The sequence below is a fragment of the Columba livia genome, chromosome 23 (genome assembly GCF_036013475.1).
Source record: "Columba livia isolate bColLiv1 breed racing homer chromosome 23, bColLiv1.pat.W.v2, whole genome shotgun sequence".
Classification (NCBI taxonomy): domain Eukaryota; kingdom Metazoa; phylum Chordata; class Aves; order Columbiformes; family Columbidae; genus Columba; species Columba livia.
Window position 1 is genome coordinate 1,163,360 of NC_088624.1, and position 27,495 is coordinate 1,190,854.

General features: G+C 61.8%; 3 protein-coding genes across 4 annotated transcripts; 2 read left to right on the plus strand and 1 right to left on the minus strand.

The window, feature by feature from the left end:
- The first annotated feature begins 23 nt into the window (after positions 1–23).
- EZH1 (enhancer of zeste 1 polycomb repressive complex 2 subunit) lies at positions 24–13,360 on the plus strand. Of its 2 annotated transcripts, none has more exons than XR_010467685.1 (20): positions 24–165; positions 731–851; positions 1,353–1,481; positions 1,724–1,843; positions 2,650–2,770; positions 2,989–3,162; positions 4,036–4,138; positions 4,555–4,718; positions 5,527–5,618; positions 6,347–6,527; positions 7,143–7,339; positions 7,739–7,830; positions 8,743–8,783; positions 9,111–9,236; positions 9,799–9,977; positions 10,219–10,314; positions 10,844–10,960; positions 11,067–11,147; positions 11,460–11,544; positions 11,640–13,360. XR_010467685.1 is itself a non-coding variant. In XM_065039232.1 (20 exons), the coding sequence occupies exons 1-20, from the start codon at positions 26–28 to the stop codon at positions 11,698–11,700; spliced, it is 2,385 nt and encodes a 794-aa protein (XP_064895304.1). In that variant the 5' UTR covers positions 24–25; the 3' UTR covers positions 11,701–13,360. The 2 variants fall into 2 exon arrangements, 1 of the variants encoding a protein (XP_064895304.1); XM_065039232.1 differs by having other exon boundaries at positions 10,879–10,960.
- A 233-nt stretch (positions 13,361–13,593) lies between these two features.
- Positions 13,594–22,033, minus strand: CNTNAP1 (contactin associated protein 1). Its single transcript, XM_065039165.1, has 24 exons — positions 21,863–22,033; positions 20,599–20,700; positions 20,241–20,434; positions 19,993–20,140; positions 19,597–19,800; positions 19,341–19,525; positions 19,111–19,254; positions 18,549–18,810; positions 18,320–18,469; positions 18,058–18,229; positions 17,875–17,981; positions 17,668–17,787; positions 17,330–17,533; positions 17,095–17,251; positions 16,868–16,995; positions 16,619–16,786; positions 16,333–16,551; positions 16,016–16,255; positions 15,702–15,938; positions 15,449–15,576; positions 15,270–15,363; positions 14,927–15,160; positions 14,796–14,843; positions 13,594–14,720 (listed from the first exon to the last, which is right to left on the minus strand). The coding sequence occupies exons 1-24, from the start codon at positions 21,939–21,941 to the stop codon at positions 14,530–14,532; spliced, it is 3,915 nt and encodes a 1,304-aa protein (XP_064895237.1). The 5' UTR covers positions 21,942–22,033; the 3' UTR covers positions 13,594–14,529.
- Positions 22,034–22,174: 141 nt separating this feature from the next.
- CCR10 (C-C motif chemokine receptor 10) lies at positions 22,175–26,614 on the plus strand. The gene is made up of 2 exons (XM_065039391.1): positions 22,175–24,191; positions 25,226–26,614. The coding sequence occupies exons 1-2, from the start codon at positions 24,180–24,182 to the stop codon at positions 26,306–26,308; spliced, it is 1,095 nt and encodes a 364-aa protein (XP_064895463.1). The 5' UTR covers positions 22,175–24,179; the 3' UTR covers positions 26,309–26,614.
- Positions 26,615–27,495: the final 881 nt, after the last annotated feature.

The window sequence follows — 27,495 nt, forward strand, 5'->3', positions numbered from 1 at the left end:
CACAGCGTGGGGGCGTGACGGCAGCATGAGTGGCGTGTCCAGGGGCGTGGCCGCAGTGTGGGGGCGTGACCGCAGAATAAGGGCGTGTCGGGGGGGCGGGCCCGCAGCGGCGCAGGCGCGGTTGCGCAAGGGGCGCGCGGCCTCCCCCGGCGCGATGGCCGAGGAGTGAGTGCGGGGAGGGGGCGGCGGTGGCGGAGCGGCCGGGGGTACCCGAGGGGGTCCCTGGGTCACCCGCGGTGCCCCCTGGGGCCTGGGGAGCAGCGGCCGCGCGGGGCGGGGGGGGACCCGTTCCCCGTCTCTAAGCGGCCTCGGCCCGCTCCGGTGCGGGTCACGGGCACAGCCGAGCTGCGGCTCCCGGTGCGGAGGGGGCCGGTTGGGAACCCCCGGGGCCGTGACGATGCGTGGCCGGGGGGCCGGGAACCCAGCAGCCCCTCCCGGGGCCTCTCGGGGTGCAGCGGGGCCCGGGGCCGCGGTGCGTTCCGTTCCCCGCTCTGCCCGCCGGGCTTGGGAGGTCGGGGCGGGCAGGAGCCGCCGGTTCCCACGGTCCCCCCGGCTTCCCCGTGCGCTTCGAGCCGCGGTCGCTCCATAACCGGCTCTAGCACGGTTTTACGCAGTTATTTTTTCCTGTGATGCATTTAAAATCCGCAGGTTTTTTTTTTTCCCTATTAGCCCTTGTTTACAGCTTTAAGCTCTCCATTCTCTGCTGTTTATTCTTTCCGTACTTTTATAGAAAAATGGAGCTTGCCACTCCCCCAACATCAAAGTGCATTATATACTGGAAAAGAAAAGTCAAGTCTGAATACATGCGCCTCCGGCAGCTCAAGAGGTTCCAGGCGAACATGGGAGCCAAGGTACGGAGATAACGGTGGGAGCTCGAGCTGAAAGGGCATCGTCTAAATTCTTTACTTGTGGTGATTGAGAAGCTGTCTGATGGGCGCTCGTCCTGCGAATCGATGAGCTGTAGTTTAATTGCATGCTGGATGAGTTGGAAGATATACGACTTCTCTTCACGCTCCGTTATGAGCCTCGAGCCGCGCTCTGTGTCTGCTGTAGGTAGAAAACCAGCTCTGGCATCAATAACTGCAGCGGGAGGACTCGTTTCCACTTGTTCTTTAACGTATTTCCCTCTTGGTGCTGGTGGGTTTCGGGATTTTAGAAGCAGTCGTCTGGAATCTGGAGTTCTGGGTAGATTTTCAGCCCAGTTTTGTGCCAGCACTGAGTTTAATCAGTTTTATTTCTCACCAGCGTCATCCATTTGAAGCGCCCTGCCGTGCGTATATGCTTTCAGGAGGGTTTTTTGTGTCCTCAGCGTGTTTTCCTAACGTTTTGAGCGCCGCTTTCTCTCATTTCAGGCTCTGTTTGTGGCCAACTTCGCGAAGGTCCATGAAAAGACTCAGATTCTGAACGAGGACTGGAAGAAGCTGCGAGTGCAGCCGGTGCAGCTGATGAAGCCGGTCAGCGGACACCCCTTCCTAAAGCAGGTGCGGAGAGCACGAGGGACGCGGCGGCAGCTGGCGGACTCCAGCCGGGGCTTTGCAGGGAGTTGCGAGGCTGCAGGATCGTTGTAGGGTGTGCTGTCCTATGCCAGCATCTTCTGGGGTGCAGAAATAGGGGAAAAAAAAAGAAGAAAACAAGCTTTTCTTGTGAAAAAGAGACCCCAGGGCCCCACTGTTTGTCCCGAAGAGCGTTTTCCTCACTGCCTTTCTCTTTCCTCCTATTCCAGTGCACCGTTGAGAGCATTTTCCCGGGATTTCCGAGCCAGACGCTGTACATGAGGACCCTGAACACGGTGGCGCTGGTGCCCATCATGTACTCCTGGTCCCCTCTTCAGCAGAATTTCATGGTATGTGGCCTTGGTGTGGTCAGCGTGTAATTGTTATGCGCTTGTGGAGCGATTATGCCTCCTTGTTTCAAGCGATATCTGCTTGGGAGGTGACAGATAGTGTTGTTTTAATTGCTTTTATCATTGAATCCCATAAACCAGCCTTGTATCCGCGCTGTCTTACCCAGCTGGTCTCTCCTTTACACCTGGCTCCCTGGTAGGGCCACCGTTATTTCACACCATCCAAGGAGTGAATACATCTTTTCCTTTTATTTTTTTCTTAAGATTTTTCTTCCTTTTTAAATGGAGAGGTTTATTTCTTAGGCAGGCCCTTCCCCTTGCAACTGAATTATCCTGCTGGTCTCACTGTAAGGATGCTACCGAGGACCAGTTTCTCCATTGCAAAAGTGCGGGGAGCGATTTAAATGTGGATTTTGGGGCGGCGGCGTTAAGATTATTGGTTAAATAAGCTGGGGGTGCGTGGCTGGCTTGGTGAAGGTCCCATGTCCTTGTTTCTGTGGTTAATATGAGAGTTCTCCTCAGTTTTGGCTGTGAGTTACCGGTTTGCTTCTCGCAGTTCCTCCAACACAACCTCTCTGATGATTTTTGGCTGTTTGTTATTCTTGGCAACGTGTGTGTTCCGAGTTCCTTCGAGCTTCAGAGGCGCAGCTTTTCTTCTTTAAAGCAAATTGCGCTTTCGGGGGTCGGAGTTATGGTGCCGGGATGGGATAACGATGCAACGTCAGTGATGAGACAGCTGAAAGTTCAGCTGGGAGACACAGCCTCTTCTTGCTGCTTTTCTGAGTTAAATCCCGTTTCTTTTTCAGGTGGAGGATGAAACCGTGCTGTGCAATATCCCTTACATGGGAGACGAGGTGAAGGAAGAAGACGAAACTTTCATTGAAGAGCTTATTAACAACTATGACGGGAAGGTTCACGGAGAGGAAGGTAACCTGGGAGCAGTCAGCACTGTCCCTTTGCAAATAACATGTTAAAGTAGTTGAGAAATCAGAAGGTGGCAGCAGTAACCAGCTTTACTGTGGGAGCTCTTAGGGCAAAAAAATCCCCTTTATCCCCACAAAATAACGAGGCAGGTTCTAGTTGCTAAAAGTACCGTGCGGCGGGTTTGTGATTTAACCCAGCTGGCTCACATCTCTGTGCTTCAGAAATGATTTCGGGGTCAGTCCTTATCAGCGACGCCGTGTTCCTGGAGCTGGTGAACGCCCTCAATCAGTACTCGGACGAGGAAGAGGAAGGACACAACGATTCTGAGGGTAAACAGGAGGATGGGAAAGAGGAGCTGCCGGTCACAAGGAAGAGAAAGCGAACCACAGCGGAAGGTGGGTTTGGTCACAGAAATTAGGGATTTGTTGGCCATGTTTCCATCCTGCAGTGCCCAAGGGGCTGCCCAGCGCTCTCCCGCCATCACTCTTTATTATCATACTAATTATTATTATATTAACGCGTGGCTAAGGGCACTGACGAGCTTGGCGAGTTCTGGCCGGGCAGAAGGGAAATCAGTTGTTCTCATTGTCCCCTGTGGACAAGATAAGAAATCATCGGTGTAAAGCTGAATTTAGATGAGTCATCTGGAAAATGATTTCACGGCAAGATTAGCAGAGCAGGGGGGTGTTTGTTACCCCAGGAGCCTGCGGGATCTCTGCTCCTGGGGGTTTTAAAGTGCCGGTCTGGCAAAGCATCTGTCGGTAAGTGTGGAGGTAGATCTGATCCTGCTGCGGGAGGTGAATCTCCTCAACCCTTGGAAAACAGGGAGGGATTTCATGTTCCTCTGCCCTCTCCTGTGCACCTGCAGCTCTTGTTGCACGAGGAGGCTTTGATTTGTGGGATTTTCACGTGTCCTGCGTGACCTCGGGGATTGCTGACTGGTAGTTTTGTCTTTGCCTGTGTTTTGTAGCCATACGGGTAGCACAGATACCAGGACCTGCTGTAAATGTAGAAAAGCATCGTCTGCAAATCCTGTCTTGGTAAAAATAAATAGGAGTGGTCCTTAAGAAATGATTAGTACTTCCATCGATACTGTGTCTGGAAATGCCTCAGCCTGGGTGCAGGACAAAAGGTTTATTTGTTGTGCATGGGATTAACTTTCAGCCTCTTAAAATCCAGCCCTGAACGCCTGCTGGAACTGCTCTCTGTGGGAGGAGGAAACACACGTTCCCATCCAGCTTAACCGAGGGATTATCTCTTCTTCCTAGGTAACAAGAAGTGTTCAAAGAAGCGGTTTCCAAATGACATGATCTTCACTGCTATTTCGTCGATGTTTCCTGAATACGGCTTCCCAGAGGATATGAAAGAAAGGTAGGAGATCCCTACTGAACTTATCCATTACCTTTGTTAGCAACAGCTGAAATCTGCCCAGGGAAGTGGTGGAATTTAAAAGGGAGGGATTTAAAAGGCGTTTAGATGAGGTTCTCAGGGACATGGTTTAGTGCTAGAGTTGGGTTGTGGTTGGACTCGATGATCCCAAGGGTCTCTTCCAACTGAAATGATTCGATGTATTTATGTATTTCAGAAAGCAGCACTGAGCAGAAAGTGGAGCTCAATTTGCTGCAGGCTCCATGAGCAGAGTGATTTTTTGAGCGTTAAAATCTTTAGTTTAGCCTCAAGGTGTCTAGGCCGGAGTCTCCACTGGCCCGGATAATCATGGAGTTGTGTAAAACACCTTGAATTAGCAAATATAGGCGCATCCGTGAGTGTTTCTCTTTGCGGAACAGGTACCGGGAGCTGACGGAGGTGTCGGACCCCAACGTGCTGCCGCCGCAGTGCACCCCCAACATCGACGGGCCGTGCGCCAAGTCGGTGCAGCGGGAGCAGTCCCTGCACTCCTTCCACACCCTCTTCTGCCGCCGCTGCTTCAAATACGACTGTTTCCTGCATCGTAAGTGCAGTCTCGGCCGGACACTTCCCTAGAGCCCTTTTCCTCCTCGTTTGCTTTCCTGGGTGCTTCGTACCTCTATACATACACCTTTGCTTAGTGTCTGTGCCTCCCCGGAGCCTGGCGGTGGAGCTTTCTAGGAGCTGACAGGTTGCCCAGGTGCCTTTTTGTAAAGACGGCTCCGCTCTTGGCCTCAAACGGATGGCAAAGCGACCTGCGTGGCCGTCCCCTCTTTGTCACCGCTGCTCAGCGCGCCGCCTTTGAGCCTGCTGGCAGCGTGGGCCAGAAATCCCGCCGCAAATAGACGGTACCCTTGCTTTGCAGAAGCTCATCAGGGGAAAGGGATGAATGTTTCACTTCCAAAAGTCTGGACGTGCCCCCCCCGTGTTTTGTTGCTACGCTGGAACTTTCAGCTTTCATCTTAGTCACGTTCCTGCGGTTTGTCCGCCCAAAAGCCTTTGGGGTCCTGGTCCACCTGTAGTTTCCCAGGTCTAAGGGCCTCTTTGGAAAGTCACAGGACTCTTTTTTTTTTTTTTTCCAGTGAATTATTTATTAAAAGATAAACTGTTAAGATCATGTGGTCTTATTGTTTCAGTCTGAAAGCAGATCTCTTTTTCCTATGGCCTCTCCTACCCCCAGCGCTGCTGAGTGTCCAGAATGGGTTGGATTAGGGGTGGCCGGGGGGTCCCCACTGCTGGGGCATCGCGGTGACTCCCCCTCACCTTCCCTGAGCTCTGCTGTCCCTGTTCTTGCAGCAATCGGGGAAACCCTTAGAGGATGCTAATAGTAAAGATAACTATTATTTTTTCAGCTTTTCACGCCACTCCTAATGTGTACAAACGGAAGAATAGAGAGACCAAGATCGAGCCGGATCCTTGCGGAGCAGACTGTTTCCTCTGGCTGGTACGTCTCTCGTGTTGCTGCTTGTTGAAACCAGGAGAGACGCGGCCTGGCCAGCCCTGCTCTGCAGAGCCCTGCGGGTCCTCTTCCCAACCTCGAGGAGTTTTCAGAGTCTGTTCTCAGCCTCCTTGGCTTCGTGGGGAGCACAGATCCAACTACAGACCACGGCAGATGCGTCTTTTAGCAAATCTGCAGCGAAGTTTGATTTTGTAGCTAGCAGATGGGAAACTGCAGGGAGAAATGATTTCCCTGGGCTCAGTGCAGCATTTGAAAAATGAAGCCTGGGTTAAAAACGCTGAGAAAGGAGTCTGGCGTGTGTGGGGAAGGCTTGAACGATTTTACAAGTGATATTTTCAGTAATATAGCCTGTGTGAGTGGGCTGAGAGCTGCAGAGGGAAGAGCTGGCGGTGGGGAGGTGGGTGCGTTTGAGGGTGTTGGAGATACGGGGTGTCCTGGGGAGCAGAGGGTGGGAGAACATCGCTGCACGGGTGGGAGACGGGGCTGCGGAGTGGAGGGACAGGGACAAGGAGCCTCTTTGGGCAGCAATTCCAAGAGAAGCAAAGTGGGGACGTGTGGCGCAGGCAGCGCCTCGGCACTTGAGCTGACCACACGAGGTGGGTTTTCCCCCTTCTCTTGGTGGCAGCAGGGCAGGGCTTGTCCCAAGGCCTGTAGAAAAGCCTTTCTGTGTCCCATACATCCACCACGGGCCTTGTCCTCTGCTCTGCCCGCAGGAAGGAGCCAAGGAGTTCGCTGCACTGCACAACCCCAGGTCCAAGTGCTCGGGCCGGCGCCGCCGGAGGCACCATGTGGTGGGAGCATCCTGCTCGACCGCCCCGGCGTCCACCGTCACCGAGGCCAGGGAGGGTGACAGCGACCGAGACACCGGCAACGAGTGGGCCTCGAGCTCCTCGGGTAGGGTTGGAGCCCAGGGTCACCCCTCTTTTCTCGCAGGGCAGGCGGCACCTCGCAGCCGGGGCTGGCCCTGCCTTGTCCCTGCATCCCGCACGTGGAGTGTGGAGTGTGGAGCTTCCCTAGTGAGGCTGCATCTGGAATATTGTGTCCAGTTGTGGCCCCTCAGTTCCAGCAGGACAGGGAACTGCTGGAGAGAGTCCAGCGCAGCCACCAGGATGCTGGAGGGAGTGGAGCATCTCCCGTGGGAGGAAAGGCTGAGGCCCAGGCTGCCCAGGGGGTTGTGGAGTCTCCTTCTGTGCAGACATTCCAACCCGCCTGGACACCTTCCTGTGTAACCTCATCTGGGTGTTCCTGCTCCATGGGGGGATTGCACTGGATGAGCTTGCCAGGGCCCTTCAACCCCTGACACTCTGGGATTCAGAGTCAGCAAACAGAGCTGGTGTTTAGAGCTGGACTTAAACACGAGAGACATCAGGCCCAGCACCATGCCCGCCCGTGTCCCCAGAGATGCGCTCAACCTCCCCCTAAAGCAGAACCCTAAATTACACCCCTCAACACCTCATCCCCGCGCGGCGCAGAGCAGCGTTCGGTCTGACGTCTCTGTTTCCCCACCAGAGGCCAACTCCCGCTGCCAGACCCCCACCAAGCAGAAGCTGAGCCCGGCCTCCTCGCAGCTCTTCGCGGTGGAGACGCCGCAGGAGCCCGTCGAGTGGACGGGAGCCGAGGAATCGCTCTTCCGCGTCTTCCACGGGACCTACTTCAACAACTTCTGCTCCATCGCCAGGCTGCTGGGCACCAAGACCTGCAAGCAGGTGGGTGCCGGGCGAGGATGGGTGTTGCGGTGCTTGGCCGCTGTTTGCTTCTTGTTTTTCCTTCTCTGCCACAAACCGCCATGAGGAACGTGTTGCTTTGTGGAGTTCAGGGTTGTTAGTTTGTACAGCTGCTGTTGCAGAGTGAGCCCCCCGCATGCTCGGTGCTTTATCTTCCTCCTGCTGCCTGGAGTGATGTTGGGTGCTCTGGCTGGGTGGATGTGCTGGTTTCCCAGGTGAGATGAGCAGCATCAGCCATGGGCAGCAAAACCAGGAGCAGAACTGGTGCAAGAACCGGGAGCCCCGCTGCATGTGCTTGTTTGTGCCCTCTCTCTGCTTTAGATAAAAACAACTTGAGTAGACAGAAGTTAATTCTTCCTTTTTGCTTCTGTTCTTTGGTAGGTCTTTCAGTTTGCAGTGAAAGAATCGCTTATAACAAAACTGCCAACCAACGAGTTAATGAATCCATCCCAGAAGAAGAAAAGGAAGCACAGGCAAGTGTTGGACAAGCTTGTTTTTGTTCTTGAAATGTAACCAGATCCACTGCTTTTTGTGCCAAAGCATTCCTGGTAATCCCCATCTGGCTCCCATCTGCTGTTGTGCGGGGCTGCTGGTGCTGGGCGGGTGCTGGTCCCTGGTCCCTGCCTGTCACCCTGGGGCTGCCACCCTGGCTGCGGGGCTCTGGCATCTGAACAGCAGCCTGATCATAACCTGCTTTTGTGTGCTGGTGCCCGTGCAGGCAGTGTTACCTGGCTCTGGCGTTTGCTGCTGGAGCGAGTGGGGAGAAGGGAACGGAGCTGGTGAGGGGCTGGAGCACAAGTGTGATGGAGCGGCTGAGGGACCTGGGGGGTTCAGCTGGAGAACAGGAGCTGAGGGGAGACCTTCTGATCTCTGAACTGCCTGAAAGGAGCTTGGAGCCAGGGGGGTCGGGCTCTGCTCCCCAGGAACAAGCGCCAGCAGCAGAGGAAACGGCCTCAAGTTGCGCCAGGGGAGGTTGAGGTTGGATGTGGGGACCAATTTCTTCCCCAAAGGGCTGTGGGGCATTGGAACAGGCTGCCCAGGGCAGTGCTGGAGTCACCAGCCCTGGAGGGTTGGACAGGCAGACATGAGGTTCTCAGGACATGGGGCAGGGACAGGGTGGGGGAACAGTTGGATTCCATGATCTTGAGGGTCTCTTCCAGCCACAATGATTCTGTGATTCTATGATACGCCTTAAATAACTAATGCTGTAGCTGCCTCATTCTCATCTTTCTCCGCTCTCTCTCTGCCCGGCGAGTGGTTATTAATGCATGAAGCTGCAGACAGTCCTGCTGGCATCTCCCGCCTGTCCCGCTGTCGCGCTGACCGGCCGTGCCGAGCAGCCGTGGCGGGTGCGTCCCCTCAGCCCCGTTCTGCTTCTCTTGCAGGCTCTGGGCTGCGCACTGCAGGAAGATTCAGCTGAAGAAAGGTAACGTTTGCCGTGGCCGCATCACGCGAGGTTTGCGTGGCCACCTGCCCATGGGATTGAGCTCTCTGGCTCCGACTCGCGCAGCGAGCGGGCATTGCTGCCATCCCCGCGCTCTCGTTTGGCTGAGGTTTGGCGTGCAGCCCCGCCGTAATTTATCTGCCGTGTGTTGCTGCTCAGGGCTCTGTGTCTGGGTGCTGCTGGGCTCCCAGCCCTCTGCAGGCACACGGGGATCTTGCACCATCTCAGCTCCAGCGCCCTGATAGTGCTGGTTTTAGACATTCCTGCAGTGTGCAGCTTTTAATCCGGGCATTTCTCCTCTTGTTCTAGATAATTCGCCTACCCAGGTGTACAACTACCAGCCCTGCGACCACCCCGAGCACCCTTGTGACAGCTCCTGCCCTTGCATCATGACTCAGAATTTCTGTGAGAAGTTCTGCCAGTGCAACCCTGACTGTAAGGAGCAAACCTGGGGCTGGGGGGTGGGAGCCAGTTCAGGCTCCGAGATGCTCTGTGCTGATCTGTTCCGTTTGCATGATCCAAACAGTTTGTTTTTAAACTGCGTGTAATTTGTAGAATCATAGAATAGAATCATAAAATTACTTGGGTTGAAGGGACCTCCAAAGCGCATCCAGTGCCCCCCCTGCCATGACAGGGACATCTTCACCAGCTCAGGGTGCTCAGAGCCCCGTCCAGCCTGGCCTGGGATGTCTCAGGGATGGTTCATCTACCACCTCTCTGGCCAACCTGGGCCAGGCTCTCACCACCCTCAGGGCAACAATTCCTTCCTCATGTCCAGCCTGAATCTCCCCTCCTTTAGTATAGAATCATAGAATAATTAGTCCTGAGAGCCAGATCAGCATCCCGTGCATCCCTTGGTCATGGACAGCCTTAGTTCTGTGCCTGCCAAGGTGGGACCTGGCTCAGTAGAAGCTTCTGTGGGGCAGGGATGCTGCACGGCCCCTCTGTTCTCTGGAGAAATCCTCACGGTGCAAACCCCCGGGCTGCGTTGCTGCAGGTCAGAACCGCTTCCCCGGCTGCCGCTGCAAGACCCAGTGCAACACCAAGCAGTGCCCGTGTTATCTCGCCGTGCGGGAGTGCGACCCGGACCTCTGCCTGACCTGCGGCGCTTCGGAGCACTGGGACTGCAAGGTGGTGTCCTGCAAGAACTGCAGCATCCAGCGCGGGCTCAAAAAGGTGAGGGACGGGGGGAGCACGGGAGCCTAAAAAGTGACTCCAGAGGAGGGTTAAGTCTTCAGTTCTGCTGGTCACAGCAAAGGACAGCATGTAAAAATGACCAAAATGGAGAGAAAGGTGCAAATTGGTGACACTGGGGTGGTGCCCTAACCCTGCTGTGCGCAGCAGGAGGTGGAGAGGGGGTATGATCTGGGCGGGGGTGCTGGTCCTGCTGACTGTAAGCGTTTCCTTTTCACTCCAGCACTTGTTGCTGGCACCGTCGGATGTGGCCGGCTGGGGGACGTTCATCAAGGAGTCTGTGCAGAAGAACGAGTTCATCTCTGAGTACTGCGGTGAGGTCGGTGCTGCTGCGCCCTGTGCTCGGGCGCTGTGTTTGGGGCAGCGCATCCTATGGCTGCTGGTCCAGTGGGGACAGTGGGATGTCCCCAGCTTGGCCACGGGCTCACCCTTTGGTTGGAAAAGCCCCTCAAGCTCATCGAGTCCAACCATTCCCCCACCCCTGTCTCTGCCCCATGTCCTGAGAACCTCATGTCCGTCTGTCCAGCCCTCCAGGGCTGGTGACTCCAGCACTGCCCTGGGCAGCCTGTTCCAATGCCCCACAGCCCTTTGGGGAAGAAATTGTTCCCCACATCCAACCTCAACCTCCCCTGGCGCAACTTGAGGCCGTTTCCTCTGCTCCTGGCGCTTGTTCCTGGGGAGCAGAGCCCGACCCCCCTGGCTCCAAGCTCCTTTCAGGCAGTTCAGAGATCAGAAGGTCTCCCCTCAGCTCCTGTTCTCCAGCTGAACCCCCAGGTCCCTCAGCTGCTCCATCACACTTGTGCTCCAGCCCCTCACCAGCTCCGTTCCCTTCTCTCAACTCGCTCCAGCACCTCAAGGCCTTTCCTGCCTTCTCCCTCTCCAGCTCATCTCGCAGGATGAAGCCGACCGGCGGGGGAAGGTCTATGACAAGTACATGTCCAGCTTCCTCTTCAACCTCAACAATGGTAACTGGGGCTGTAGGGGTGGAGGAGATTTGGGTGTCCTGGTGGGCAGGGTCGGCCGAGCGGCAGGTCTGCCTTTAACTGCAGTTTTCTCTCTCTCTTTTAATAGATTTTGTTGTCGACGCCACCCGCAAAGGAAATAAAATCCGCTTTGCCAATCACTCAGTGAACCCCAATTGCTATGCCAAAGGTGAGATATCCCTGCCCATCAGACCTCTCTGGGGTCCTGCTCAGCTCCATCCTCTTGACACCCATCCTGAGATACTTGTCACATTGATCAGATCCCTCTCAGCTTCTCCTGTCCAGTTGAACAGCCCCAGCTCTCTCAGCCTTTCCTTGTTGGAAAGATGCTCCAGGCCTCTCATCACCCCTAAATCCAGACCCAGATGGCTGCTGGAGCTGGACCGTGCCCCGGGCCCAGCAGCTCCCAGGCAGGGCAGGAGCGCGGTGAGATCCGCCCTGGGCTGGAGCTGCACGTCACTCACGTCGTCTCTGTTTGCAGTCGTGATGGTGAACGGAGACCACCGGATCGGGATCTTCGCCAAGAGGGCCATCCAGGCGGGCGAGGAGCTCTTCTTTGATTACAGGTACCCCGAGAAGTGCTCGGGTGACCCCGCTTTTTGTGCGTGCATTTGTGGGGACAGCGGGAGGTGGTGACAGCGGCTGTGACTTTATCTCGTAGGTACAGCCAGGCAGATGCCCTGAAGTACGTCGGCATAGAGAGGGAGACTGATATCATCTAGGCTGTGCTGTGCCCAGCACACCTCGCTGCTGCACCTTATAAGCGATGCCATGTTTGCTTCCCGCTGACATGACTGCTGCTCTTCCCGTTGCTGTGTGTGTCATGAGCGCTGCTTTTCCATCCAGACGCCCAGAGAGGGGCTCGGGGCAGGACCGTGAGCGGCTGCTGCCGGGCCAGCAGCTTTTTCCAGCCCTGGGCTCCGGATCCCGGCTCTGCAGGGAGCCCATGGACCGAGGCAGCTGGGGCTTGAAGAAAAGTGAATTCTCGGTGTTTTTCCATCTTCTGCTGGTGGCTGGAAGAACAAGAACGAACGAGGTATCGCCTGCAGACAGACCTGGGGGGCAGAGGGGCTGGTGCTCCCCTCCAGCCCTGTCCCCTGCGACAGGCTCTGCCCTCAGGTGCCACCTCTTGCTGCTTGTTTTGTCATGTTGACAAGGACAGTGACAGGGTTGGAAGCCATAGAGAGGTGGCCGCAGCGGTCCCCAGGCTGCTGTCACTGCCGTCCTGTTTCCCTTCTGCCCCAGCTGGCTGGGGGACAGAGACCCCCCGGCCATGGCACGCTGGTGGGGCTGGGGACAGCAGCACTATGCAAAATGTCACTTTGGGTAGGGGACAGCGCTGAGCTGCTCAGAGATGTGACGGGTGCTGCTGCAAAGCACAAGAGGAATCCAGAGGCAGCAGGAGCCCTGGGGAAGCCCGTCCAGCCTTTCTGGTGGCCATGGGGTGGCTGGGTGACTTGTGCCTGTCCCCAGCTGCTCCCCGGCCCTTTGTGCTGGTGTGTGGATGGTTCTGCCAGGGAGTTTTTGGGGGGGAATCTGGAGCTGCACCCAGAGCAGGAGACAGGCAGGTGCTTCCTGACCACACGGTACCAGAGCTGGTTCTTCCACCCTCCTCTGCCAGGACAGTCCCTTTGTGGGAAGTGTTGGGGACGTCAGGAAGGTCCCCGCAAAGCGATAGAACCTGTTGTTGGTGTTGGGTGTTGCCGTGTGGAGGTTTGGACGGGGCCCAGTGAACCTGTCACTGTGGTGACCCAGGGACGGCTCCTCGGGGACCCGTGAGGGGCTTGTGGCACCGGCCCTGGGGATAAAGGGGAAATGTTCCCTGGCAGGGGGAGGTTTGGCCTTAGCACCCCATGCAAAAAGAAAAAAGCACTTTAATGATTCTCAAGTGGCCCTGTGTTCCACTCCGGGGTTGGAGGGGCCACAGAGGGCTGGGGTCCCTTTGCAGGGATGTTTTTGGATGGGGGGCTCTTCCCTCAGGGTGACCTGAAAAGATGGGGATGTCCATTAGAAGCCACGTATGCTGCCCGCAGCCCCCCTGCTGTGGCACCGGGGGGGCAGGAGCCCCTCACCCCTTTTTGGGGGCCAGTGTTTGTCCAGGGATCCTCCTCCTTTGGGGAACCACAGGCTGTCTGTCCGTCCGTCTGTCGTCCCTGCTGTCTGTGATGCCCTCCCGGGGACTGGAGGCGTTTGGGTCTGTCTGGAGCGGTGCTTGTCCCCTGTCACCTCCGTCCCCCTCGCTCCCCCGACCCCACTCAGCGTCCTCTGCCACCTCGGCCGTATCTGCACTATGCCCAGCTTGTGTCTGTGGTTTGTTGACGGTTAATAATGCACTTTAACATGGCTTGTAGCCTTTGTCACAATAAAGTGGTAGCGAACGTCCTCGCTTTGGTCTCATCACCCCGGGGAGCGGCACAAAACTGCCCCCAGGATTCATGGTTTGGCCTCCCCAGGTCCCAGCACAGGGACGGTCGCTGCCCTGGGCCTGCTGGCCACATCAGTGCTGGTATCAGCCACGATGCTGGTGGCCTTTGTGGCCACCTGGCTCATGTTCAGCCTCTCCCAAGTGCAGCTGAGCCACAGCGGGGACATGGGAGCTGCTGCCCCAGGCTGTGGAGCATCAAACGCCATCATTCTGCCTTTATTTGAGCATCTTCACATCTCATTCAACAAAACAGGTTGGTTTCTTTGTTTAAAATGAAGAGCCCAGTGGAGCTGGGCCTTGGGGGAAGACAAATGCATTTCTGTAACGTCGTCTTAACCACAACACAACGAGTGAACAGGAGTTTTCCCTGCGCTGGAGGTAACGGGTGGGATCAGCACCTTGTACAGAGAAGTAGCGAACTACAGACCACGCACCCGGCACGCGGAACGGGACGTGACGCCCGCCCGGAGCTTCCCTTCGGGGTTTTTGTTGTTTTTATACAAACCGAGAGAATAAAAAAATCAGAGTGTAGTAGAGTATCCGGCAACGCAACAAAAAGAAAGGTAGAAAGGATCCGTACCCGATCGTATGAAAGCAGCATCTCAGCGAAAGTGCGGTGGCGTCATGCGCGGCAGCGGCTGCGGCTGCGCGGGCAAAATATTGCTCGGCGTGCCCTGAGGCTGGATATCGCGTGATATCGCAGGTTATCGCGTGGTATTGCGGGTTATCGCGAGGTATCGCACCGTCATGGCTCTGGCTAAGCGAGCGAAGCAGCGGGTAAACTACGCGCGGGCGGTGCTAATGGGACGGCGGCGACCGGGGACACCCGGCGCGGTCCCCGGCGCGAGGGCGGTTGAGCTCCCGCCGGCGCGGGGCAGGATTTGGCAGCAGCCTGTCCCCGGCACGGGGGCCGCCGGTGTCCCCGGGGCCAGCGGGGCTGGGGCTCGGCGGGTGGTGGCCGCGCTCCGGGGCCGGGTCGGTGGCGGCTGCGGGGAGCAGGTGCCGGTCGGTCTGTGCGGCGGCGGGTGTTGGCAGTTGAGGTGCGCTCGGCCCTTTGGTCCCGCGACGCTCGCTCCGTCCCCGGGGCAGCTGCGGGGGCTGCGAGCCCGTCCCACCCCTGGCCCCCTTAGTCCCCTTTTGCCTCCTCCAGTATTTGGGGCAGGTTCTGGTCCTTCCGCACCGACAGCGGTTTGGCGGCTCCGCCGTAGTCCTGGATGGCTTTGGGCTCGTTGGTGTGGTAGGAGCCCTTGTAGCGGTGGTAGTAGAAATACAGCAGCACCAGCAGCCCCCCCAGCAGCAGGAGCAGAAAGATGATGACTGTGGGGGGAGAGGAGGTGGTGAGGGGCTGGGGGGGGACAAGGTGGGGGGACACCGGCCAGGGGCTTCACTTACAGCCGATGATGATCCCGATCCAGCCGTCGTCGTGCACGTGCGGGAACTCTGCGGGGACAGAGCGAGCGGCTGAGGCTGGGGTTCTCACACAGGGGCACCCCCTCTGCAACCCTCCCCACCACAGCACCTACCTGTGCCCATGTACCAGGGGTCCATCTCGGGGGGGATGAGGATGGTGGTGAGGGGCAGCATGGAGGCGCAGCTGGACTCCACCAGCTCCCCGCGGATGCTGTAGGGCCGCAGGGGGCTGGTGGGGCGGAAAATGGCTTTGAGGGGGACGAGGCTGTTGAACTTCACCCCGGAGAGGCAGCCGGAGAAGCCGGGTGTGTTGTAGCGCTGGATCTCGGGGTCAATGACACCAGTTTCTGTGGGGGGACAGGAGGAGAAGGCTCATTCCCCGTGGAGGGCAAGGACCGTGCTGGGCAGAGGAGACCCCGGAGACCCCTGTGTGTGGGGGAGTAGGACCCAACTCACCCATCACGCGCCCCAGGTACAGGTTTTTGGGGGAGTCCAGCTTGCTGTCCACGAACAGGGAGAACTGCTGCTCCATGACGGGGAGATAATCCACCTGGGAGGGATGTGCATGGCATCAGCATCCTCTGAACCTCTTCCCACCCTGCCTGGGCCCCCTCCCAGCCCCACAGCCCCCACACCTGGGTGTACAGCGTGCGGTGCAGGCGGGTGATGTTGACACGGTGGGGTCTCCCATCCGTCACCGGTTTGGTGGTGAGGGCGAAGACATAGGGGCTGGTACCCAGCTGGTAGCGCAGCTGCAGGCTCCCTGTGGGCAGAGCGGGGCTTTTGGGGGGCGAGACCACCCCCTCCATAGGGCTGGGGAGGGTGGAGGAGGGTCCTGTGTGGCCTGTGGACCTCGGGGAGTTCCCGCAGGCTCTGGGGGACCCTCACCATCATCCTTGATGAGCACGGCCATGTAGTCCTTGACGAAGGTGCTGACGTAGAGCAGGACGGCGGGGGCCGAGGTGGTGCTGAAGCTGAAGCTGACCTCCTCGCTCGTCAGGTTGTAGCCGGGCAGGGGCTGCCAGGGGCTGCTGACGATGCTGGCGAACTCCCGGGCGGCGTACAGCGACATCGGCAAGATGTTGTACCGCACCCACGTGCCCTCCTCAAAATACCCACCGATGTCTGCAGAGGGGGGACCCGCAGCGTGATGGGAGCGCCCGGACCCCCCACTCTCAATTCGGGCGTGCGCAGCCCCTCACCGTGGTTGCAGAAGGGCCCGTCGAAGGCGGAGATGCTGCAGTTGCAGCTGTAGTGGCTGTAGCGCTCGATGCAGGTCCCGCTGTTCTGGCAGGGCACCGGCGGGTCCTGGCAGTGGCCGGTGCAGTTGACCCTCACCCCCTCCGTCTCGTTGGCCTTGCCTTCCAGGTTGAGCGTCACCCCGTTCATCCGCAGCGCCCGCAGGCACCCCAGGAACGGGCGCATCTTGTGCTCCGCCGCGCCTGCAGCGGGGCCGAGACTCAGCGCCCTGCGGCACACGGGGACCTGGGGGCACGGGGACACGGCCGGGGGGTCTCACCGACATAGAGGGGCCTGTCGAAGTCCAGGCGGACAAAGCTCTGCGGGGGCGCCGGCCGCACCACCCAGGGCAGCTTGTCCACCCGCAGCCGCGCCAGCTTGACGTTGAGCTCAGCCTTCACCTGGTGCCACTCGTCGTCGTTCCAGGGCACCACCGACCGCACCGTCAGGTTCTCATCCCCGTTCCCAATGTCATAGGCGAACACCACGTCCCTGGTGGCTGCAGGGACACTGTGTCGGGAGGAGCCCCCAGCCCCGCCACCCCCCGGACCCCTGCCCGCCCGTACTGTTGAGCTCGATGCGGATGTAGTTTCGGGTGCCCGGGTTCTCCAGGAAGACGCCGGACAGGGCGGTGGTCTTGAAGTAGAAGGAGATGTCAAGGCTGTGGTTGGCCTGGAAGGTGGGGAAGAGCAGGGCTGCGCCCCTGTTGAAGGAGACGGTGTTCCACGTGTTGCCTGTGGGGAGCAGGAGGGGCGGTGAGGGACAGGCAGGGGACCCCCGTGGGCAGGGGACCCTCTGCGGGTCCGGTCACTCACGGTCTCCATAGCACCGTAGGGGTCCCAGCAGGAACTGGGCTTCGGAGCCAGAGCGGTTGGTGTCCCCAACCACAACCTGGGTGACGGGCAGGTGGTCCACGAAGGTCAGGAGACCCTTGTCCGTCCTCCTGCAAGCGGCAACACGTCGGAGGGGCCGTGAGCGGATCTGCTGCTTCGCAGAACCCCCCAGGATCTGCACCCCCGGTGCCGCCGGCCCCCCCACTCACCACAGCGCGTGGTCAGCATCGCAGTTGCAGAAGTACTTGGGGTCGGCGCAGTTCTTGTCCAGCCCACAGGCGCAGCGCTGGATGCCCGGCCGCGAGCCCCCCCAGTAGTAATGCCGCTCGTCATTCCGGCCCATCCAGAAGCTGAAGGGCAGCCCGGCTGCGGGTACAGGGGAGGGTGAGGATGCGGCCCCACGGCACAGCCCCACGGGACGGCCCCGCTCCCCCCGGTGCTCACAAGGGGTGTTGAGCAGGCGGGAGCTGTAGCAGTGCAGCTCGATGCGCTGCTCGCAGTACTCAGATGCATTTGCCAGCGCCGACACCTCGGCCCACGAGGCGTTCCAGTACTCCACAGCGCCCAGGTAGGGCTGGTCCACGCTGGAGCCCGTCACGCGCGTGACGTAGTGGCGGTTGTGCCGGATGATGGTCCACGCTCGGTCCTCTGTGGAGTTGGGGGGCGTTAGGACCAGCCCTCTGGGACACCCCTGTCCCCTTCATCCTGCCCCAGAACACAGGCAGGGGCTCATCTCTGGGGGGGCCGGCAGAGGGACCCACACTCCCTCCTGCCACCCCCACCTCGGATGTCGCAGTACACCGTGAAGGGCTTGAGCGGCCCGCTGCCATCCGGATCAATGGTGTAGTTCCCTGAGGTTTTCCCGCTGACGCGGTAAGCGTCGCACGACTCCTTGTAAAGGGCTGGAAGAGGGAAACGGGGCTGGGGTCGGTGGGAGGAACCATAGGTGCCCGTCCTGTGCCCCCCAGCCCGTGAGATCCCAGGCTCACATTTGTGACAGGTCTCCCCCTTGTACCCCGTCAGGTCGCAGATGCACATGAAGTCATCCCAGGACTGGACGCAGCGGCTGTCGTGCTCGCACAGGTTTGGGGTGCACCTGAGGGCGCAGAGGGCTCCTGTCCCAGCACCGGCACAGCCCCCGGCCCCCACCCACCCCCTGTCCCGACCAATACCTGTCGGTGATGCCACAGACATTGAAGAACACGTTGAAGTATTGCGCCAGCCGGTGCTGCACCATCAGCTCCACGTCCACAGGCTGCATGTCCACGTTCAGCATCTGCAGGCAGCCGTGGAAGGCCGTCTGGTTCGACCGGCAGCCGGTGACCGAGGCTGGTTTGGGGCAGCCTGGCAAGGCACAGCGTGGTAAACATCCCCCCAGATACTCATTGCCCCCCTGGGGCACCCATCGCCCCCAGCCCCTGCCCCACCGCCCACCTCCAAAGAAGTACTGGCTGCCAGTGCGGAGCTGGAAGGGATGCGCCACCCGAAATTCAGCACCATCATCATCGTCAATGGTCACCACGGCTGAGCCATCCCGCGCCACGAGCTGCACCGAGTGCCAGAAGCCATCGTTGAGGCGATGCCCTGCGTGGGGACAGAAGGGTGCATGGGGGGGCACCGCTGCCAGAGCAGCCCCCAGCCCCGCGCCAGCTCCGCAGCCCACCTGCGGCAAACTCCAGTTTCTTCTTGCCAGGCTGGGCGATGGAGACGTTGATCTGCCCCTCGCTCAGCACCACCTCGAGGGAGCCCAGGCGGTCGGCGAAGCTGGTGTAGAGCAGGAGCCCGGCGGTGTCCCAGGAGCGGAATCGGAAGCTGACGGCCAGGCGGTTCCTCCGCGGGATCCCCGGCACCCTCACGTAGTTGTTGATGCCGGCGAAGGTGATGGGGTTGTTCAGCTGGTCCTGGCAGTAGTGGCCCACGCTGCCCTGGGGGTGACGCAGGAGGCGGTGAGGGAGCGGCTGCTCCCGCAGTGGGAGACCCCCCATCCCCACAGCCCCCATCGCTCCCGCTCGATGCCGTTGCCTGGCAGTGCCGGGTGCCCCGGGCCAGGGACGACCTTGTGTGGTCGATGTGGCACCACTCAGCCGAGCACGGCTGCTGCTGGCCTTGTGTCACCCCACTGCAGGGGGGAACATGGCCCTGGGGACCTGGCTGTCCCCCAGGAAAAGGGTCGCCCCACAGCAGGGATGGGACCCCTGGGGAAGGGGCCACCCCCCGGGCTGGACCTCAAAGCGGATGTTGGGTCTCCGGTGCCGGGCCAGGTCGGCGATGTTGACCCCGTTGAAGATGATGTTCTCCACGCAGCCTCGGAAGTTTTGCCGGTAGGTGAGGTGCTGCTTGTCCTGGTCGATCACCCCCCCGAAGAAGATCTGGGGTGCAGAGAGATGGGGGTCAACCCCTCACCAGGGCACACTGCACGTCAGCATCCTGGCTGCTCCCCACCTGCTGGACCCACCTCGGTTTCGAGGTCGAGCTGGTCGAAGGTGCCGCGGCAGCGGAAGCGCTTGACCTCCCCATCCAGCGTCAGGTTGACGTGGTGGCCATAGCGCTCGATGTGCAGCGAGTGCCAGTGCTGGTCGTCCAGGAGGCTGCCCACGGCCACTGTCGTGTGGCCCTCGCTGGCGTGCAGAGGGCTGCTGCCTGGGGACGGGCAGCCTCAGCCATGGCAAACCCAGGTCTTGCATCCCCCTCGACCCCCAGACCCAGCTCACCTAAGCTGATGTGCAGGAGGAGCTGGGCTTGCTTGAGCTCCACCGTGATGTAGTCCCCCTGTGAGCCTTCCCCGTGCATCAGCACCCCGTCCTGCTCCAGCGTCTTGAAGTTGAAGGAGATGTCATCCTCGCGGGTGCTGATCCTCTTGGCCCGGAACCGGTAGGAGATGGCATCATCCCCATCAAAGTAGAGCACGTGGGACCCTGGGGACAGGAGAACAGCCCCAGACACATCACCGCCCGCAGCAGCAGGTGCCTTGGCACGGTGAACGCTCTTATCTGTTGTGGTTTATGCCAGAACTAATGACTGCAGACCACTTGGAGACAATCCCCTCTGGGAAAGCGTTTTCTGGGTGTGCCGGAGCCAGGAGCTGGCCACAGCCACCGGGTACTCACGGTAGGGGCAGCCGTAGAGACCCAAGCGCAGCCCAATCTTCCCACGGGGGTTCCAGGCCACCGGGATGATACGGATGTAGCGCGCAAGGATGGGGTAGTGCAGATCGTGCCGCACCACCCCGCTCTCATTCACGTTCCCAAAGAACGTCTGGGGACAACAGGCTGCCATCAGCATCCCGCTCCACGCTGGGGGTCTCTGCTCCCCCCAGGGGACCCCATCCCACAGAAATCCCTGGGTACCCCCTTACCCAGTTGCTGCCCTGCTGGAAGAAGGGTTTCCAGCTGGTGGGGTGGTCTCCGTAGAGCACGATGTAGCGTGTCAGCCAGTCGTAGGTGTTGAACGTCCCCTGCGTGGCCACCGCGTTGATCCGGTGCTTTTGCATCAGGTCGATCTGGAGCCAGGGCTGCTTGTCCCGGGGGTCGGGGGACCAACCGCTGGTGCCTGTGGGGGGAGCAGCTCAGCCAGTGGCTCCTGGGGATGCTGAGAGCTCTGCTGTGGGTACCCAAGGACCCCTCAGCCCCATGCAAGACAAGACCACACCAGAGGCACCCCCTGATCATACCCCTCCCCCCCAATTTGCACCCCAGTCCTGTGGGGGGACTCACTGTGCAGCCGGGCAAAGCTGGCTGAATAGAAGATGTTGTATCTGGAGGAGGCACCGATGGATGAGGAGTAGAGGGGCGCGACGAGCTCATCGTAGCAGGGTCCTGCGGGAAGAGAGGGGCTGGGGGCTGGGCTCGGGGTGCAGAACTGGGCGGTGTCCCTACGGCAGCCCCCCCCGGCGCGGTCCAGCAGACTCCGGGGGCTCTGGGGACCCTGCGGGCTCTGCGGGCCGTGGCGTGGCGGGTCCGGCTCCCGCTCTCCCCTCCCACTGCAGCGGAGCTGACACACCTCTGCGGGCCCCGCCGCCCGCACCAGCCGCCTCTGCACTGACGTGGGCGTCGGGACCCCCCCCGCCTCGCCTCGCCCCGCCTCGCGTTGGGGAGCCGCCGGGCCACGGTCTCGCGTGGGAGGCCGGGGATGGTGAGGGGGGCTGTGCAAATACCGGCGGCATCTGCAGAGGGGACTCCGGTGGGGCCGAGGTCGGGAGCCCCTCGCAGGGACCCCCCCGGCTGGGTCGGGGGGAACCCAGAGAGCCCAGGAGCGTTTGCTGCACCCCTAGCCCTCACTGCAGGGCCAGGGGCAGAGGCGCTGCGCCCACGCTGCATCACCCCCTGCCCGCATCGCCCTCTCCCCGCATCGTCACTCGTCTCCATCCCCTGCAGCCACGGGGTCCCCGGGTCACCCCGGCCCTGAGGGAAAGGGCCAAGGGCCGCAGAGAGCCGCTCGGTGATGCCAGGATCGTTTCCCCCTGCGCGGGCAGCCGCCTCAAAGCCCCTCCCGCCCCGGGAAGCGGGACCAAGCCCGGCGCAGTCCCGGGGCGGAGGCGCTGACCGAGGTGCTGGCGGAGCTCGACCGGGTCCCACGGGACCGCCCGCGCCCGCCGGGGCGTCCGGACACGGGGCCGCACCGGGCGCGGAGATGCGGCGCAGCGGGGAGGGTACCCGGGGCACCACTGGGCGCCCCCGGGCAACCCGGAGTCTTCGGGCGGGTGCGGTGCCGCCGGTGCGGGGGCTGCGGCGGGGCGGGCCCGAGCGGGGCGCGGGGGAGCCCCGGATGCCCGGTGTCCGGCCGTGACCTTGGGGACGACGCGGAACGGTGCCCCGGCGGGTGGCAGGGGATGCCCGGGGGAGAATGGGGGATGCCCGGGAGAACGGGGGAGCCGTGGGCCGCTCGGGTAGCCGGGGCGGCTCGGGGGTGCGGGGCCGGGACGGCGGGTGCGGTCCCGCAGTGCGGAGCCGCCGTTTCCGGGGCTGCGGCCCCACTTACGTGCGAGGCAGCCGGGGCAGGGGAGCAGGAGGCCGGCGCAGGCGGCGAGAAGGAGCCCGAGGAGGGGGCGAGCGCCCATGCTGGAGCGGCCCGAGCGCCCTCGGCGCCGCCGCTCCCGGTGCTGCAGCCGCGCGGCGGAGCGGGGCCGGTGGCTCCGCCCATGGGGCGGTGGGGGCGGCCCCGGGACTGTGGGGCGCGGGGGCCGGGCTGGGCGCAGCGCAGAGTCCCAGCCCCCCCACCATGCCCCGCTGCCTCACCCCCGAGGGACGCCGCTTCTCCCCCCGGACACCCGGTTCTCCCGGGCCTTGGCCCCGTGCGGTGCCCGCCGCCCCGGGCTGTGGCCTTGGTGGGTTGGGTGGGGGTGAGTGAGTAGATCGGGTTGTGGGCAGTGGAGCAGTGGGCAGCCCACGGGGCGGACTCGAGTGGGGCCGTGCAGGGAGTTCCCTGGGCATCACCGCATCCCGGGCATCACCGGTTCCCATGCAGCCTCCAGCACTCGCCCAGCCCTGTCCTGAGCCCCCGCCGCACCGGGGAACACAGCCCCCCCTCGCAGACCTGGCACCCACAGACGTGGCCCAGGCGCCCACGGTGGCAGCGGGAGGGGTTTTGGACTGGTGCCCACCAGCCCTCCTGCAGCAGATGTGGCGGCGGTTTGTAATCAAGCCACAGATTAAGGCCTGCGGGTTTTGGGATCGCCCGTCTCTCCAGCGGCGCAGGAGACGGGATTTAGCCTCTGTCTGTTCCCAAGACATCCCCACGGAGGGGACGGGGGGGCTGGCAGCTGTGTGGCCTACATACCCTGCCTACCCCACAGCCCCACAGTGCCCTGTGTCCCCCCAGCTCTGTGAGATGTCCCCCTCTCCCAGGAGCCCCATGCAGCACCCTAAGCCCATCCCTGAGGAACAGGGATGCGCTGGGGACCGCTGGGTCCGAGCAGGCTCGGTGTGCTGGGCAGGGGCTGTGCTGGGTCCGAGCAGGCTCGGTGTGCTGGGCAGGGGCTGCGCTCGGTGCGAGCAGCTCGTGGGCATTGTCCCCCGGGCCTGGCAGTGTGACTGTCACCTGCGGGCAGCACGTGCCGGCGCCGCTTCCTGCGCAGGCAAAGCTGAGGCTGGGGCCAGTGGGCGAAAGAGGGAACAGAAAAGCCCAGGTGCAGTGGGGCCACGGTGGCAACCAGGAGTTCTGCTACCAGGGGACACAGCACCTGCCCTCCCATCTCCCGGACCCTCGCAGCACCTGCGAGTTTGTCCCCAGGAGAGGCACAGCCCCAGAGGTGCTGATTGCTCTGGCCACAGCCCCATGTCCGACACTGTCCTGGATCAGGTCTGTGACATCCCAGGGGGACATGCAGGGTCCCCACCTCTGCCCAGCTGCTCTCCAGCCAGGGTGCAGCAGCTCCCGGGTCCCACTGCACCACAGGCACCGGCTGGAGGCAACAGGAGGGCCGAGCGGGGATAAGCCACGGCAAAGACGGCTGTAGCGGGGAGAAAGGGAGATTGAGGGATTAACACGGCAAACAGCTGAAAGCCCGTTAAAGCCAGGGATCAATTTGCTCTCCCCCTGGGGAGAGGAAAGCGGAGCCTCTGCCCCACGGGAATTAATCTGTCCCTTAATGAGGAGTTGGGAATTTTGTTGTCAAGAACCAGCAACATGCCTGCCCAGCACCGCGGGGGCGCCAGGGGAACAGGGGTATGGGGGTGCAGGGGTGTGGGGGTGCGGCGGTGCTGGGCAGGGCTGGAACCCCTGGTGAGGAGGTGCCCTGCACCAGCAGCTGCCCCAGTTCCTGGAACTGCCACATTTCCCATCAGAACGAGCTGATCCTGGACTGGACACAGCTCAGTTGCTCCCACCAGACCAGTGTCCTGCTCAGCGTCAGCCCACAGCACCCCACACTCTTGTCCTTGGCTGTGCTCCCTTCAGATTCCCCTCCAGCCCCACAGAGGCACCTCTTGCCATGGGGCAGGAGCTGCAAACGGCTCCAGGGAGGGCTGGGGTCTCCTGAATGCACTGCTTGCCCTTGGCCAGGCCCTGCTCCCCAGAGACGGGGCTCCCCAAGTTGTCCCCCAGCCCCACGTGATGGGTTGAGCAGAGCTGCTATTCCTGTCCCCAGCACACAGATGCTAGCCACAAAATAATAGCTGCAGGATGGGCTCCAGAGCAGCGTCGCATCTGCCTCCTCGCCTTCCTCCCCTGGGGCTGGGTTTGTGCTCTGCACCGCTCTTGGTATCGGGAGTGGCACGTGGTCAAACCACAGGTTTGCAGAGCACTGAGACACTGTGAGCTCCAGACCCACCGGGCCAGGGAAAAGTCCTGCTGTGCGATGCAGGAGCAGGTGAGGGGCCGTGGAGAGAGGGGTTCGCTGGGAATGGGCAGGGACCCCCCTTGCGGGGTTTGCTTGTTGTTTTCAAATGTTTCTCTTGTGAGCTTGTGGGTTTGGGCTGAAAGACAAAGCCCCAGGGAATGCAGGACAGCACCTGATGCTCCAGGTCCCCAGGACCCAGAGCAGGGAAGGGGCTGGCGGAGCTGCTGGGGTGTCAGCCTGCCCTGGCACTGGGTTCAGACCCCACCTGTGGCCCCGGAGCAGGACGAGGATCAGGCCCGGCTGCCTGGGCTTGCTGATGGGAGCTGGAGGGAAACTGCTCTCAGAAGGCTGCTGTGAGTCAGAGCTGTGCCGGATCCTGACCTCCGTGGCAATGGGGCCCCAGACGCCCGGCGCCGGGCTGCAGGGCTGTCTCCTCACCCTGGAGCAGGACTGAGAGGCTGGGAGCTGGGAACACTGTGCACAGCTGTCTGCAACCTATGTGAGGCAGTAGGATGTCCCAGGACCTCCCCATCTGGGAGCAGGATCAGGCGATGTGGGGCTGTGCTGGCACTGGGATCCTCAGGGCCACGCATGGGTGGGTGGGTGCTTTGGACAAGTCCCTGCTTGCACCCTTGGGGGCTTACACTCACCTGGGGACACCGGCATGATGCTCCAAGGCCCAGCTGCACAGGGCAACTGGTGCTGTGGGCTGGGTGCTGAGCCCCAGAGGCCATCAGGAGCAGATCCCCATGGCGGGTGCACGGTTAGTTCGTGGGACGTGGTGCTGTGCCGGGGACGCCGCGGCTGGGGTCACGTCTCCCCGCCAGCTCTGCACCGCAGGCAGCTGCTCGAGAAGCGTGTGGTCGCTCTCGCAATGAGTGATTGCGGTGAACCTCCCGCTGCCTTGGTGTGGGTGTGAGATGGAAAATTCCCCGAGCACAGGGCTGGGGGCTGTGGCACGCCCGGGGTTCCCGCAGCGGGGCTGGGTGGGGGACGGCTGCCCTGGGTGCGGTGCAGCCGCCTGCCACCTCCAAGCATCCCTCGCTCAGCATTCTTCTATGCAGGCAACCCTCAGCCCCACTGCAACGGAGCCGACCGCCACCACCGACTTCTACCCCGGGTGGGACGTGTCCTTGTTGGGGGACGGCAAGCTGCCCGAGCTCTGCGAGAAGCAGGCGGTGCAGGGCTTCGCCCGCACCTACCAGCCGGCTGTCTACCTGCTGCTCTCGCTGCTGGGCATAGCGGGGAACGGGCTGGTGCTGGTCACGCACACCCGCTACCGCCGGGCACACAGCATCACCGACGTCTGCCTGCTGCACCTCGCCCTGTCCGACCTCCTGCTGCTCCTCACGCTGCCCTTCGCCGTCACCGACACGCTGCAGGGCTGGTCCCCCGGCACGGCTGCCTGCAAGGTGCTGCAGGGCCTCTACGCCCTCAACTTCTACAGTGGCTTCCTCTTCCTCACCTGCATCAGCGTGGACCGCTACGTGGCCATCGTGCAGGTGCCGGCTGCTTGCCGCTTGCGCCCACGGGCTCGCCGCCACGGCTGGCTGACGGTAGGGCTGGTCTGGCTGCTGGCCACGCTGCTGGCGCTACCGCAGTTCATCTACGGTGAAGCAGAGCAGCACCAGGATCTCCAGCTCTGCCGCGTTGTCTTCCCCCGGGCGGTTTCACGAGCAGCACGGGGGGCCACCAACCTGGTGCAGGTGGTGCTGGGCTTCGCGGTGCCCTTCCTGGTCATGGCAAGCTGCTACGCAGCTGTGGCCCGGACACTGCTGGCCACCCGCGGTGCCCAGCCCCATCGGGCACTGCGGGTGCTGCTGGCCCTCGTGCTAGTGTTTGTGGCCCTGCAGTTGCCCCACAGCCTGATGGTGCTGCTGGACGCGGCCGAGCTGCTGGCCAGCTGGGAGGTGAGCTGTGCCCAGAGCCGCCGCAAGGACCTGGCCCTGCTAGTCACAGGCGGGCTGGCCTACCTGCGCTGCTGCCTCAACCCGCTGCTCTACGCCTTCCTGGGCCAACGTTTCCGCCGGGAGCTGTGCCTGCTGGCCAGCGATGCCGGCTGTGTGGGACCCCTCGACTCGCGCTGCCCCAGCTGCCCCAGTCCCCGCCGGAGGACGTCGCTCTCCACCTGCCAGGATGTGGTGTAGGGACACAGCACCCAGGGGCTCAGCCCCTCCGTGGCTTCTCGTTGGTGCATGGATGTGCTCCGGGTACCCGCAGAGCATCCTGGCAAGGGCAGCACCAGACAACACACACGGTGCCCACACACATGTGGGCAGAAGGAGGAGCAGCCCCACAGCACCCGTGGGACCTGCAAGCGCCTCTACGGCCCAGCGCGCCGCCGGGCCGGGGGGGACCCTGCGATGACACACGTATTGGGGGGCCATGCCGTGCGGGGGGGCTGGAGGCGGTGGGTGCACACAGCTGGGTCCCTCCCTCGCAATAAACCCCGGTCGAGCAGCGGTGGGTGAGCGGCGTCTCCGTGCGGGACAGGGACGCCCCGAGGGGGGACATGGGCCCGTGCTGCCGGGGGGAATTTGCCCAGGAGCGGAGTGCGGGGGAGCGGGGCGGGGGGAGCTCCGTGCCCACCGGCGCTGGCGGGGTGATGCCTGCAGGAGGCAGCACAACCTCGCGCTTCCTGCAGTCCCCTGCCTGTCCCCTGCCTGTGCCCTGCCTGTGCCCTACCTGTGCCCTGCCTGTGCCCTGCCTGTCCCCGCGATCCCCTTCCTGGGCTCCCCCAGCCCCGCGGTGCCCCCAGCCCCGCCCAGGCGTTCACGGGGCGCAGCTGGGGACTGGGGGCAGGAGCGGGCGGCACCCCCCAACACAGCCCAGCAGCAGCAGAGCCCACACCGCCATCCCAGAGGGCACGGTGCTATAGGGGACAGGAGTCCCGGGGTGGTGACAGCAGAGCCTACCCCGGAAAAATCTGCAGTGGATCCTGTTGGAAAAACCCCTCCCGAGGTGGGGGGCCACAGGGGCCAGAGGGACTTTCCTCTCCCCTCCTCACTTCCCCCACGAAGTCCTCTGCCCTGGCGCTTCCCAGCCCAGCGGCTCCCACTTCCCCCGGGGCCAGGGCACCGCGGTGGGGGTGGCACGACCTGGATGCGCTCGCCCCCAAAGGGTGCCGGGAGTGGGACGGGGTGCAGCTCTGGTGCAGCCACTCGTGGGGTCTCTGCAGTGGAGCTGGGCATGCAGGGGAGCATCTCCCGCCCCACTGGTGCCCACGGCTGCCTCCGCTGCCCTCCGGCCCCACGGCGGGGCTCAGCCCCCCGGCGCAGGCCCGGTGCTGGCTGCGTGGGAGGAGAGCTGGCAGCCGGCGCTTCCTGCGTGCGCA

Coding starts and splice junctions, on each gene's coding strand:
- EZH1 (XM_065039232.1), top strand. CDS start 26: ATGAGTGGCGTGTCCAGGGGCGTGGCCGCAGTGTGGGGGCGTGACCGC. Junction 4,719..5,526: donor ATACGACTGTTTCCTGCATC/GTAAGTGCAGTC, acceptor TTATTTTTTCAG/CTTTTCACGCCACTCCTAAT. Junction 8,784..9,110: donor GAAGATTCAGCTGAAGAAAG/GTAACGTTTGCC, acceptor CTCTTGTTCTAG/ATAATTCGCCTACCCAGGTG.
- CNTNAP1 (XM_065039165.1), bottom strand. CDS start 21,941: ATGGGCGCTCGCCCCCTCCTCGGGCTCCTTCTCGCCGCCTGCGCCGGC. Junction 18,811..19,110: donor GACCCAACATCCGCTTTGAG/GTCCAGCCCGGG, acceptor CGTCACCCCCAG/GGCAGCGTGGGCCACTACTG. Junction 17,982..18,057: donor GTCTGTGGCATCACCGACAG/GTATTGGTCGGG, acceptor CTGCGCCCTCAG/GTGCACCCCAAACCTGTGCG.